General features: G+C 46.9%; 1 protein-coding gene across 2 annotated transcripts in view; it reads right to left on the bottom strand.

Moving 5' to 3' along the window:
• Positions 1–15,297, bottom strand: part of LOC147731591 (signal transducing adapter molecule 2-like) — a 520,259-nt gene that overhangs the window by 254,018 nt on the left and 250,944 nt on the right. For both annotated transcript variants that reach the window (XM_086956701.1, XM_086956702.1), the window contains exons 9-10: positions 3,203–3,297; positions 2,938–3,025 (exon numbers count right to left, since the gene is read on the bottom strand). In XM_086956701.1, the coding sequence (XP_086812827.1) occupies positions 2,938–3,025; positions 3,203–3,297 (183 nt within the window). The remainder of the gene's footprint in view (positions 1–2,937; positions 3,026–3,202; positions 3,298–15,297) is intronic.

Genomic DNA, 15,297 nt, shown 5'->3' with positions numbered 1-15,297 from the left:
ACAACAATACTTCAATTGTAAATAGGTAAGTAAGCACAAAATACAGTGGCGTCCAGGGGGAACTAAACCATATACTAAAAAAGTGGAATGCGAACTGCGACTGAGGTCGGGACTTGGACCTGGAGACTCAGAGGAGCTGGGGACGCAAGGAAGCCCTCAAGGCAACTACCCAGGAACGCCACGGAGGCTGTGTCCAGAGTGGAAACACAGCCACGTGACCAAAAGAAGTTAACAGGGATTTCGCGGTTGCAGGTTTGAAGAAGAAGCACCCTTCCCAGTGGACCCTGAAGAAACCCCGTGGAAGAGAGCAGGTGGAGAGTCACCCCACCCGTAGATACCCCAGGAAACAGGATAGCTACACCAGGCACTCTGGGTGCATTGGTGCAAAGTGACTATGGAAACTACCCTGGAATACAATGGAGGACTTCAGGAAAGATGCTGCTGGAGAAGACTGTGCAAGAGTCTAGTGGAATCCAAGGGAGGATTCTTGAGGTGAAGAACCTGTAAGCAGAGGGAACAGTGGGAATGCCACTCGAAGTTGACCTGGATTCTCGGAAGAACAATGTCCACCGAAGACGAGGGTTCAAGAGAGTTAACAGTGTCCTTGTCCCTGCAGCTGTGGGGATCAGGAGACGCGGAGGGTGACAGGGAGTCATGAATAAGCTATTCCACATCGGAAGTAGAGAACCAAGGGGTCTGCGTCTGGCGGGAGCACAAACCATCCCTGGCAGCTGCAACAGGCGTGGAAAGCGAAGAAGGAACAACATTGAGCCCAGTAAGGTCCAAGGGAATCGCCACAAACAGGAGAGTCAGAGCCAGCCCGATCAAAAAGTGGAGCTCACTGAAACACAAGAATACCCTCAAGGGGACCCACTGGCTGAAGGCACAGGAGTTGCAAGAGGACCTCGAGCAGCTAATCAAGAAGGAAGGCCCACGGTGCAGAGGATGCAGTGAAGATGCTGTGCTTGGCAGGAAGAGATGCTGGAGGCTGGAGCTTCTTGTAGCCCGAAGATCTCTGGAGTGAAAAGCCACAAGCCTTGCCAACGGAAATTCAACACTGTGCACAGGGGTTTGGTCCCAGCGGTTCTAACAAGGGATACTGGCTTCACAATTGCAGCGAAGACAGTTCAGGCCTCGAGGGAGTTGTAGAACCACCACCTGTGTTGCTGAGCCTTTCTAAGTCATGGGACATCAGAAGCAGCAGATCAGTCAGCTTTGTTGTGGTACTTACAGATGCAAGGGAGTGACTCCTTCACTCAAAGGGAAATTACTTTGGGTGTCCTTGATGCCCACAGGTGCAACAGGAGTCTTCTTTGATGCAGTCATCAAGGCTAATTCCAGCGAAGTCCATGTGTCCAGACGGTCGCAGAGGGACGTGGTTTCAGGCTTGAGTCTTGTCCCACGACGAATTCTGAAGAGCCACCCAAAGTAAGCCCTTAAGTACTCTAAGGAAAGGGTTGGAACGACTCAGGGGTCCCTCCCAGAGGAGAGGCTGAACAGAGAGAAGGTTACTCCCATGTCCGTTGTCCCGTTCCATGCCAGAGCGGGAGCCAAGAGCTCTCTCAACTTGCTCAAAGTGAAGTATGCAAGGAGGGCACCAAATGTGTCCTTGAAAGCAGTCTGGTGGAGCTGGCAAGTGCCTCAACCCAAGCCCAATACACTAAGTCCTGTTTGAGGAGGCAGTCCTTGAAACAGGAAACCTATTGTTCTACATTATCCCGCTAGAGTTTGGCTCAACAGCAGGAGGGCAGAATCTGGTCTGTGGTTGGCAGCATCGCTAGCTTGCTGTCAGACCAAGAAAGGCTGAAATTGGTAGTACACGGGGTACCCCAAGGGAGCATCCCAGTATATGGGGTCATACTTTCAACACTGAAATCAGTGTTGGGTATGATTCCAAGATGTCTGATATCAAACATGACTGGGTTCGGTGCAGCCACTATATACCTATAGTTAGACATCTCGTAATGAGTGATGTCCATATTATATATTAAAATGGCTGACCACACTTACAAAGCCTGTAGAATCGACTCTGGGGTTTGTAGGGGTGTCCTTCTCATGCAGGGGTACCCTCACACTTATAACCAATCACCCTCCTTTCAGGACTGAAATGTTTGCCATAGGGGTGACTTATAGGTTTCAACTGTAGTGATCTCAGATATAAGGAAACTAATATCAGTAGTGAGAGGTGCAAGCACCAACTCACACAGGCTTGCCATGGCAGGTCGTAGTCACAGTTAAGAGTGGTCTCTCATGGGTGGTACAATACATGCTGCAGCCTATGGGAGACCCCTGGAGTACCTAGGACCTGGATACCTTAGTACCATACACTAAGAACTTACAAGGGTACACCAGTAGCCAATTATGGATGGACAGAAGTCCTTACCAAAGTCAAATTTAGGGCAAAAGCACAGTGACAGGGATCCTGTTTAGCAGTATCACAGTCATAGTAGTAAAAATTACTCTGACACCAAGCAAAAAGTGGGGGTAACCATGCTCGAAGAAGGTTCCTACCTTCCTACAACTATTATTTGCCATGCAGCTACGATCCTCTATATTATCCTTGCTCCTTACTTCCCTGCGGCTCAGTTGGACACAAGTCTTAGTCTTCAAAAATCGACTGCCTGTGAGAGACTCCCGGTAACTGCATATAAAGCAACAAATGCAGCGAGAAGCGAGAGAGAATATGCAGCCACAGGCCTTCACCCAGGTAATTAAATATACACTGAGAATTTTATACAAACATGTATTCATAAAATCAGGATTTTATTAAAGGAGAAGAAAATTCTAAGTAACACAACTTACGGAGAAGAAAGGAAAAAATGAACACAAAATATTACCCAGATTAAAATACTGCACTGTATGCAGTGCTGAACATAAACCTATTTTTATAATTCTGCAAAAATAAAATCATGAGCAAGATGTTAAATCATGACATACCTTCTAAATCAAGAAGTTCGGTCATATCTGGCTTGGGATCTTTGGGATCTATACTTTGAAGCAACTGTAATGCCTTATCCATTTTGTCCTACACAAACAAAAGTGTAGTATATCATTAAATAATAATTTATTTTAAAAAAACAAATTTGATGGACATGGTTAAACAACTTCAACTGTGAAGTAATACTCAAATCTACAAATGCTGGCAACTTCTTTAGTGAACAAGTATTTAACTATTCAGGAAAATCATATATTACATACATACCTCATCTATGAACACTTGTGCAGGTTCTGCTTGCCTGCTATCCTCCAATATTTCTTCTGAAATACTATTTTTTTCTGAAGATGCTACAGGGGACGCTGAAATAAGCAAGCACACATTTTCATGTATTTTAAATACCCTGGATTTTGCAAAAAAACACATTCAACTACAAATTAAAGCCAATCCAATGGTTAGATCAAATATGCAACAATCACAGAGTTTTACCATGCAGAAAGGCTTCTTAAAAACCACAAACTAACTTCACAATTTTCCCAAAGAATCTTCCCACCATTCTAAGGATCATTTGCATTTATCCAATAAGAGCATATAAAAGACACTATCTTTAGTTAGCTGGTCACCCTCCTGCTCCTTTTTGATGCCTTGGAAGAATTGGTTCTTACTTGAGGACCACCTCCTTAATAAGGGACAAACTAAATAGGTACAGAGAAAGATGGGAAAGTGAAAGTCAAAAAGGTTAACAGAGCCCCAAACACCTCCCCGTCTTCTTTCTGAACTCCAGTTTTCATGAATAAGTAATCATTAACATAAATAATGACATATATCTTATTTTACACGTTACATAACTTAATAAAGGCAAAACATATAGAGTTGTGTAGCACTAACATTTCAGATTTTCTGTGAGGACATTTGTAGAGACTATCCTTGAATTTCAACTGTTACTTTTTGTATGTAGTTGTATGTAAATGGCGAATTGTAGCATGTAATTGGCCTTTGGTAAAGCCCCCAACTGTAAATAACTGTACATAGGAATATAAAGAATGATAACACAAAGTATTTCACATGTTAAATCACAGCTCCAAACAATAGTGAGCTAAACAAATGGCAGAGATCATGAAAGGGGCTGTTAGCAAATCTCCTTTCTGTGATCTTCTTTATTGATCTTTTCCTTGCTCATTTTCGGGGTTTTCGGTGTTCTTTACCCATACTCATTTCGTTTTTCAGGATATTTAAAAGACTACAGCAAACAAGTTTCACCCCTTTGCTAGCGCCCAGGCCTGGGGCTTCTTCATAGGGTGTGCCACATTGGCCCTAACTGAGAACTACTTAGAGTACCAGAAACAGCTGTTCCATCAGTCGCAAGGTACTTCCATGGGAAGTACCTTCGCCTCGAGCGTGGCCTGCCTCTACATGGGCACGTTCGAAGAGAATACCAACAGGAACACCAATAACCCATATATCAATAACCTCACCCTATGGAAACGATTTATTGATGACATCTTGGTCGTCTGGAAAGGTGACTGCTCTACCTGCGAGGAATTTTGCCAATGGGTGAATGCACAAAACCAATACCTCAGGTTCACCCACACCATTTCTGAGAGAAACATACCCTTTATTAGACCTCAATTTACAACTGACACAAACAGGTCTCAGCACCAACCTGTACAAGAAACCCACTGACCGGAACAGCCTACTACTATACCAAAGCCTCCACCCTAGGGCCCTCAAAGATAATCTCCCCTTTGGGCAGTTCTTGCGCCTCAGACGGAATTGTAGCACCACCAGCGGTTGCAAAGTAGAGGCCAAGACACTTGAAGACAATCTCAAACAGAGAGGCTACCCTGTCAAATTGTTCAAGGACTCTGCCAAGAGAGCACTGAACAACCGCAGAGAGGTCCTGTTACAGAACACACAAAGAACCCACAGACTCACTCAAGTGCGTCACATCATACACACCAGACTCCACACGCATAAAGGGGATCATCAAAAAACACTGGGGCATCCTTAACATGGGTGAAATAGAGTTCCCCCGACCTAGATTTGCCTTCAAGAGAACAAGCAATCTGAAAGATGTGAGTGTGCACATTAGCCCCCCACCAAGCAGAATGAGACCCAACGAACACTCTGGGGCCTCCCCTCCATCACTGGGCATTACCCATGTGGCGGATGCACGGTTTGTGACCAGACAAGAGTGGTGAAAACATTAGCCCTAACAGACCCCTTCACAAGGACCATGAGGAAACAAACTACTTGTAACACACCAAGATGCATCTATTTGGTCACCTGCCCCTGTAGGAAAATATATGTGGGGATGATGATGAGACCAGTCAGGATCCGCATTACAGAACACAACAGTAACATCAGATGCCAAAGGGTCACAACTAGAATGTACACACACTACCGAGAACAGGGACACACATAACCCTGACTCACTACAGTGGCTGGTATTAGAATGCCATCCCAAGATCACCCAACAGGCACTCTTTAGGATTGAACAACGATGGACACACCGGTTATCCATATCCACTCATGGCCTGATTGATGAAATCCCGTGGACGACCTTGAACAACAGATGAACATTGATGTATGTATACTAAAGCACAGACCCAGACAGATGCTCCATGATGTTAATGGCTCTACTTCATTATCCAGCCGGGCAACCCCCGACGCGACACTAGTGAGGGACATCTTGCTATACATATGAATGCACATCCAGGAACTAAACAAGAGAATGACTATCACTTGGATATGTAACTAACAACAGATGGGGACACCCTACATACCCAATGGGTGTGTAACGATGTCCGCACCCACCTCTCACACTCCTTGTGCCACAGCTGGTACTGACTTCACCCACCATCGACTGCTTTTTGTCCCCGAACTATCATCGTGCTGGAGGGGCTGTTAAGCACCCCACTGTGACTAATTCTCCAATCACACACGCCATGACACCCTGAATACAGCGTGCTTCGAAGAGCAGCACATGCGCTGCTCAGGATTGACCTAAAAAGTCTCTGTTTTAATAGCATTATACAATATGCTCGGGTATACAGGAAAGAGCTGGCAGTGTTGGATAGTTGTCAGGGGCTATTCATTTGTTTTTGTGTTAAGCGCTACACATGGAACATTGTTTAATGTAATTGATACCTAGTGTTAATTTGTCCTTTTTTTCAGTGACTTTGTGTGCATGCGTGCGTGTGCATATATGTATGTGTGTGTGCGTGTGTTTATGTGTTTGTGTTTGTTTCCGGTACAGCGCGGGCAGCAGCAGTGGACGCTTCCCTCAGAGACAGCGAAGAACAGCACAGGTGCAGCGCGCGGGAAGACTGCACACATTCACAGAGCCACTGGGTACTCCAGGGGTCATCAGACACAGAAAAACACACGGCACTGTATTGGGCATCAGGACACAGAAACACCCACATGTTGCACTGCACGGGGCATGAGGACGCAGAAAAACACTCATCTGGCATTGCATGTGGCATGTCGCATAGACACAACCTGCAACTGCACAGAGCATCGTGGCAGCACGGATCCACAAAACACACAAATCTAGTACAGCATGACGGAACAGGGAAACACAAATTTGGAACTGTGGGTGGCATCAGGACTGCATGCCTCCACCTAGAAATACACAGATTTTACACTGCACAAAGCATTAGGTCTGCATGCATATACATACCAACACATAGAGGTGATACTGCACAAAGCGTAAAGACTGCATGCATCCACATACAAACACACAGAGGTGGTACTGTACAAAGCATCAGCAATGCATGCTTCCACATTCAAATACACAGATGTGGTACAGCACAAAGCATCAGCAATGCATGCTTCCACATACAAACACACAGATGTGGTACTGTACAAAGCATCGGAAATGCATGCTTCCACATACAAAGACACAGATGTGGTACAGCACAAAGCATCAACAATGCATGCTTCCACATACAAATACACAGATGTGGTACTGCACAAAGCATCAGGACTGCACACATCCACATACAAACACACAGATGTGGCACTGCACAAAGCATTAGGGTTGCATGCGTCCTCATACAATCACACAGATGTGGTACTGCACAAAGTATCAGGACAGCATGCATTCACATACAATCACACAGATGTGGTACTGCACAAAGCATCAGAGAGCATGCTTCCACATACACACACACAGATGTGGCACTACACAAAGCATCAGGACGGCATGCATCCGCATACAAACACAGATGTGGCACTGCACAAAGCATCCGCAATGCATGCTTCCACATACAAACACACAATGTGGTGCTGCACAAATCATCAAGACTGCATGCATCCGCATACAAACACACAGATGTATTACTGCACAAAGCATCAGGACTGCATGCATCCACATACAAACACACAGATGTGGTACTGCACAAAGTATCCGCAATGCATGCTTCCACATACAAACACACAATGTGGTACTGCACAAAGTATCAGGGTGCATACTTCTGCATGCAAACACACAATGTGGTACAGCACCAAGCATCAGGGCTGCATGAGTCTTCCCAGAGACGTAATTGGTCCTGCAAGAGGCGTCGCATACCCATCTTGTGCTGCAAAAGACATCAGAACTGCAAACGTCCTCACACAGACACAAGTACAAGCACACGCGTAGCGCTAGCAAGATTCCCAAAAACATGTGGCATTGTGGTCACTTCTGGGAGATTAATGGAAACAAGATTAGCAGAGATTAGTAACATTATATTAGATTCCGTGCCCATGCCATGGCGTAGAAAGAGTGACACGGGCCGTCATGCAATCAAGGGAAATGGATCACCTGGTCACAATTTAGTAATGAGAGTTAGCCTTAATGAAAGTTAGCCTTAATGAGAGTCCATACGGCCTCTAGCACCCCTGGGCCATGGTGACACGGTACCTGCTGCACTTCCTATAGCCAGGCCCCTAGCACGTACGCGCCCTGGTTACGTTTTTTTTTTAAGTACGGCTCCCACTAAACCCCTAGGAGAGCCGGCCCTGGCCCTGCCGGGGAGAGGGTGGTCTGTACCACAGACAGCGCGAGCAGTGCCAGCGAGGGGCTGCATATCAAGGGCAGCAGGTGCAGTTGCACCTGACCAGCGGTAGTGAGGAACCCATTGCATAGCGCTTGATGCTGTCATTTGCTACCCAACCTGGACAAAGGGGTCCAATTTCCTTGTTGCCATTCGATGGCTCCACTGCCAGGCTGCTGCCCAGCGCCCATGACACTGAACATCGAAGGATGGCGGAAGGACACATTTGCTTAACTCGCATACAAAACATGTGCGGCGGGTGGAGCAGGAGTACAAGCTTCATTTACACAAACACAAGGAACAGTGTGCCCGCACGCGCACCACAGTAAGGTTGCACAGCCGAGAACAGCAGCAAAACGACTGCCCCATATAACTCCTCGTCAGGGGCAAGTAGCGCTATGTGAATGGAATCACAATGCAAGTAATACACAAGGGTGTATTTGTCCTCCATACACAACATCTACAGCACAGCTGCTTTGCAAGCCTCCTCACACGCGGGGCGCAGTACTACAGCACAGACAGCAGTGAGTGACGCAAGTTTCCCTTTAATAAGAAAAATAGGGGTACCCCCCCGAACGTACTCACACGCCCCTCCCTCTAGCTGTATTGAAATGCCCCTTTGTACTCACACACCCCTCTGGCTGTACTCATATGCCCCCTTGTATTCACAGGCACCCTGCGTGTACACTCACATGTACCTCTGGCTGTACTCACATGCAGCTCTGGGTGTACTCACAAGCTTCCTAGCTGTACTGGCATGGCATGCCCCTTTTACTCACACGCCCCTCCGGCTGTAGTCATTTCAGCCCATGTACTCACACACACCTATGCCGGTTGTACTCACATGCACCCCTGGGATACTCACACACCTCTCCGGCTGTACACACATGCCCCTTATACTCACACGCCCGTATCCCCATTGTACTCACATGCCCCTCTGGCTGTACTCACAAGTCCCTTATACTCACACGCCCCTTTGGTGGTACCCACACGCCCCCTTTTGTGGTACCCACACGCCCTTCTGGCTGTATTCATATCCAGTCTAGTTGCCCTGACACACACCTTGTACTCACACGCACCTGGGATACTCACACACCTCTCCGGCTGTACTCACATGCCCCTTATACTCACACGCCCCTTTGGTTGTACCCATACGCCCTTCTGGCTGAATTCCTATGCCCGTCTAGCTGCACGGGCACGCCCCTTGTACTCACAGGCACCACTGGCTTTACTCACATGCCCGCTGGGTGTATTCTTGCCACCTTGCACTCACACACCCATCGCAGGTACATGTCATGACCTGGGCCCCCTCCGCCTCGTACTCACATGTCCTTGGCGGGCAGGTTCTTCCCCTCCACGATCCGGATGGTGAGGGAGCTTCTCTTCGCCATGCTCCGGCGAGTCGGGTCGGCGCGGCTCCCCGGCTGCTGTCTGGGGCGAGCTCGGCGTGTGCCGCCTGTGCCTGCCGATGACAGCTGACGCGTGAATGCCTGGTGAAACCCTGCTACTGCCGAAGGGGGGCGTGTGAGCCTGCAGGGGCGCCGTCCCCTGCTTGCTGTGCATCAGGGGCTAACTCTTCAGGTGTGCTTGTTGTCTCTTCTGTTCTTATGCACCTGCTACACACTTATAAACTGCTTGCTCTGGTGGATTCGGGTCCTTGTGTGCTCATGCTTTATCTGCAGCTGTCTTTCGTTTTTGTGTGTTTGTTGTGGACTCTGGGGCTAGTTGTTTCCGTGGCCGCCGGCGGCCAGCGTGTCCTCTTTCAGTACGTGTCTCCTCGGGCTCTTTCCCCGTTTGCTGTGCCTGTGGGTGCTTGTTATGTCCAAACCTGCTTAATTTGTAGTTGTCGTTCCTGCAGGTGTTTGTCGTGCTGTGCTTTCTATGCCCGTTAGCTGTTTCAGTGCTTTCTATGTCCGATAGCTGTTCAGTGATTGCTCTGCCTGTGTCTATTTGTTGGTTCTTGTGTGGCTACCATCTCAGGTGATTGGTTTTTCTATGCTTGTTGCTTCTGTGCTGGCGGTCATCTCAGACCCCTGTTGTTCCTGTACTTACTCTGGGCAGATGCCTGTTGTTCCCTCGCCTGCTCTATGCCCAGGTGTTTGTTCTCCCCTATATCTATGCTTGATGTTCCTCTACTTACAGGTGCATGTTTTTTGTTGTTGGTCCGTATTTCAGTGCACGCCCTGCCCGTGTTTGCTAGTTACTTCTTAAGTGGCCACGTACATGGGCGTTTGTTATTTCCATCTACCTCTGCCCACACTGAGTTATTCAATTAAGTGATTTTTTTGTATTAATCTGTCTTTGCGCTAGCGGTACGTGTCGCTAGCTGTAGGTGTATACGCCGGGTGTTCGAGCTTTTCTACCCATAACTGGAGATGGACTGAACTTGAACTGGAGATGGACAGCCCAGGTTAAATCCCAAATTCGGAGATTATCGCGATCACACTGTAGTTTGAGGACTCCAAAGCTCAGCTTCAGCCACAGCTCGGCGCCAGGTGCAGACGATCGCTGCCCAGGCGGAGGGCTTCACTGCCTCGGTTCAAACTTCCACAGCTTCGGTTCTGGCATCACTACCTGGTCTGGATTCAGATCAACGAGTGCCTTGCTCAGAACTTCACAGCCTCCTATCAGTTTTTACTCTGCACGGCTAACGCAGCACGGTCGTGCTCTTCCCCGTCTGTTTGAACAGGACTTCCGCAGCTTTAGACTCCCAGGCGCAAGCTCCTCACAACTCCAGCACACAGACTAGGCTGGACCGGGGCACCCACCGCTGGAGGTAGCAGACAGATCACCACTCCAGGCACCTGCAGCCAGGGGAAAACAAAGAGCACTCAAACAATTGTCCAATCACAGCCCAGGGTTCTACAGAGGGTGTGACGGACGTCTCTGCTGGCGCTGTGGTTGGTCAGTGCCTGGATCCGTCAGCCGACAGTCACGTGCAGCCGTCCCCGGGCAGCGTTCACGGTTATCTCTCTGACTGAGCGCGCGCACGAGAGCCCCGCGGAGGCTGCAAGTAATGGCGGTAAGTGGGGCTTGGGGGGGGGCGCTTGTATGTATGCGGCGGTGGCGGCGGCCGGGGGGGGTCTCTGTATGTGTGTGTGCGTGCTTTTGCAAGAATGACACCTTCAATCGTGTACTGAAAAGAAGGAACAAAACACTTTAACGCCTTTAAGTAAAATCTGCGCTATATAAAAATGCCTAATGACGCATTCGTGCAAAGTCTGTGCTATATAAAAATGCCCATATAATAAAATGAGTACTTCATTAAAGCCTAAAAAGCGAAAGCAATGAACGAAAGCGATCGCGCTCTAAGAAACGAAACCAAAAGCACGCTCACACAGACAAAGAAACATGCTGAAGGAAAAGCGCGTGCACGCAGTGAAATCCAGCCAAAGAGAAGCGCGTGGCACTTTCTTGTCCTTCATTCCCCCGAGTCAGCTAGCTATAAGTCTCCACCTGGACGCATCCTTCGGATGCTAATTCCAGGCGAGACCTAAAAAAGCATCTTGTGAATCGTTCATTGTTGCAGCACAATATGTGTTCACACAAAACTGCTCCAGACAGGTGATCTTTACTTCAACAAAATATTTTGTTGGCAGTACAAGACAGCTGTTTGAGGATGTGGAGAATTTTACATTTAAAATAGTAACAAATTAGGATACAAAAAAGCACAGAGCTTCATGGATGGTCAACATACACTCTACACCAAGCTCAAGGAAATTGTTTCTTTAATAGTGAATATAGTTTAGAGGATAAATGCTTTGGGTGCCTGGCAGCTTTTGAAGTTTTCTTCTGTGCCATTGAAAGCTGTACCTGCAATGCCTGCTGTGGTGTGGGTGAATGGAGCCAAGGAGACCTGTTGCAAAGCCAGCCACCAGGCCGCGATCAGCGTGGACAATGTTTTGCTCAGTGCTAATTATAGCAGCGCTCCCAACAGCTGATAGGCGCTAAAATGCGTGACTTTGCATTTCAGTGCGGTGAGGCGGGACACTGCACTGAAATGTGAGTCTAACGTCTGATGCATGGTGCTTGGCAGGGCTGCTGCATTATTTACGTTTTAAACTTATTGTGGTTTCATTTTCAAGGTAATATCCAGAGGACTACTTGTAACATATACTTTTCACAATAAATAAACCATGTCTACTGCCTTTTTTCCACAATATTTCATAATAAACACATCAATTTAGAACATTGGCTTGCCACCACAACTTGCTGTACTGAATATAAGTTTTACCCAAGCAAAAAAGTGCAATCCAAGCATTCTTTATTGGAAGCACACAACTTCGTCCTCATCAAATCCTCTACTCAAAGAAAGCAACAAGTGGGTAGAGCCTGGATCACTCTCAGTAGTATTCTGAAAGCGATTTGTTATTCATCAAATACCACTGATAGTTGCATTGTCAAACCAGATGATTACAGTACCCCAGGGATTCTACACTGCTATCAATCACACAACTGCATTTTGAAGTCTAAAGGTATTGATGGAAAGGAAACAAGATCTGTGCTGCAGGCAGAAAAGAAAAAGAAACTGTAAATTATCTACCTATTTAACCCCATCCATGCGCACGACAGCCGGGAGCCATCGTGCGAATCAGTGCTCGTGTCCTACCCTACAGCGTTCCCCCTCTGTCTTCCGAGTAAAATGATACCTCACTTGTGTTGGTGTCCAAAGTAGAATTGGCTAATAAGTATTTTTTTTAAATGTAGCGCTTAGAATTCTCTGTGCTATACTTTTAATCCCTATGTTTTTGGCTATTTCCAGTCACATGCCCTTGCCCCACCCACACAAGTGAGGTAAAATTTTACTCGGGAGAATGAGGGGAATGCTGTGGGGTAGGACATTTGTGCTGGCATGGTGATTCCACACAAAAATATGTGGCAGGAAAGCGTTGGGGGATCCACGCAAGCCATACCTCGATGGACTCCCCTGGGTGTCTAGTTTTCAGAAATGTGTGGGGTTGGTAGTTTCCCATGATGGCCGCTGAGCCAGGGGCCAAAAACCCAGGTTGTTGTGAGATAGATAATTTTGATGTCTCCTCAATACGTTTTGGGCCCTTGCCTGTCGCGGGTACTTGACCCACCCAGGCAAGTGAAGTACCATTTTTATCAGGAGACCTGGGGGAATGCTGCGGGGTAGAAAATGTGTTGATCCATGTAGATTCCAGAACTTTCCCACAAACAAATTTGAGAGTTATTTGATGCTTTTCAGCTAAATTTCAGGTTTGTAGGGGATTCTGGGTAGGAAAACGTTGGGGGGTCCACGCAAGCCATACCTCGCTAGACTCTCCCAGGTGTCTAGTTTTCAGAAATGTGTGTGTTTGGTAGGTTTCCCAAGATGACCGCCGAGAACGGGCCAAAAACCCAGGTGACCCCCCCCCCCCCCTTGCAAAACCAGCTTGTTTTGTGATGGGTAATTTTGACGTCTCCTATGTTTTGGGCTCTTGCCTGTCACGGGTACTTGACCCACCCACGCAAGTGAGGTGCCATTTTGATCGGGAGACCTATTGGAACGCTATGTGGTAGGAAAACTGAGGATCAACGCAGAATCCAGACCTTTCCACCACAGAAATGTGAGGAAAATGTGGTTTTGTTTGCCAAAGTTTGAGGTTTGCAAAGGATTCTGGGTAACAGAACCTGGTGAGAGCCAGACAAGTCATCTCATCCTTTAATCCCCTGGGTGACTAGTTTAAAAAAATTATAGGTTTGCTAGGTTTTACTAGGGGCCGGCAAAGCTATGGTTCAAAATCTACAGCTAGGCACTTTTCAAAAAAATTGGCAATTTTCACTGTGATAATGTGGTGTGTCCATATTGCGTTTTGGTCCGTTTCCTGTTGCGGACATTAGGCCTATCCACACAAGTGAGGTACCATTTATATTGGGAAACTTAGGGTAACTCAGAATTGTAAAGCAACTGTTATCACATATTGACTTTCAATGCGTTTCTGCCTTTCAAATGAATGACAATGTGTAAAAAAGATGTCACTTGAAAAATGTCCTCTAATTCTCATGCTAGTATGGGTACTTCGGAAATGGGCAAATAGCTACTGTTTCTAAACTCTTTATTTTTGTTCCAATTTCAGAAATACATAGGTGTTTTTCATCCCGATTTTTCACTGTATATATATTTTCACAAATGAATTGCTACACACCCGGTACATAATAAAAAACCCATTGCAAGACGCTTATCAGTTATTGGCTCTGGGTTGGTCGGGTTCTTGGTGAACCTACAAGTCCTATATATCTCCACAATTAGGAAGGTCCAGTGGATGTAATGGTATATTTGTTTCAAACATCTGTCACAATTAGAAGAAGTTACAGGTGAAAACGTTTTAAAAAATGGCAGTGTTTTTCAACTAATTTTCAATTTTTCCTTTTTTCAACTGTTAGTTTCTCCACAGAAACTTGGAGTGCAAGTGAAAGGTGTCTACTTATCAGAGTAGTCACCAAACCACAGTAGTCTAGCAGAATTCAGGAAAACCTATAATGAAACTGAAGCAATGGTACAGAGAATTACTTGGTGGTTATAAATGCGGTAAAAAAACGTTGGTCTGCAGCTGCCATTCTTCTTATGAGATTAAATTCACTATAGCATGAAGAGGAGGGCGTTTCTTTTCTGGGGACATTAACATTTTCTTTACTACAGTCGAACGGTGTAATTTTCCTCACAGGTGACATGGGAGGTGGTGGTTGTTCATTCAGCTGGGAGTGGAGGGGGGACACAAGGTAACCTCTGAACTGAGATTATGTTGCTACGCTGATCCTACCTGTTGACAGCAGATATGTGCCTTCTTAAAGTTAAACACAGTTCTCACAATATTTTCATTTACATGACACATTTTATTTATTTATAAAGTTTTATATAGCGCGAACTAGATCCCGAAGGATATCAGAGCGCTTCACAGGTGACGCCAAGAACAGTTGCAGTTCTAAACATGTCGATCAATCACTGCACTACATACCCGCGAGGGTCTCAAGGCGCTGGGGGGTGGGGAGGGGCTTTTAGGCTCTACTGATCGAACAGCCAGGTCTTGAGTATCCTCCTGAAGGTCAGCAGGTCTTGTGTCTGTCGGGATCCATCTGTAGATCTTGAGGAGCATGTGGAGGGTGTTAAGACGGCGTTGACTTGATTGGTCATTGAAAGCGTTGAGTCGAGGATAATTCCCAGGTTGTGTGCGTGGTCGGTGGGTGTCGGGGCTGCCCCCAGTGCCGTCTGCCACCAAGAGTCGTCCCAGGCTGAAGGGTTGGAGCCGAGGATGAGGACCTCCGTCTTGTCCGATTTCAGCTGCGGACGGCTGGTCTTCATCCAGTCGGCGACGGCTT

The sequence above is a fragment of the Lissotriton vulgaris genome, chromosome 2_1, assembly GCF_964263255.1.
Source record: "Lissotriton vulgaris chromosome 2_1, aLisVul1.2, whole genome shotgun sequence".
In the NCBI taxonomy this organism is placed as follows: Eukaryota; Metazoa; Chordata; class Amphibia; order Caudata; family Salamandridae; genus Lissotriton; species Lissotriton vulgaris.
Note: the sequence above shows the minus strand (reverse complement) of the source record. Positions and strands in the feature narration are given on the sequence as shown.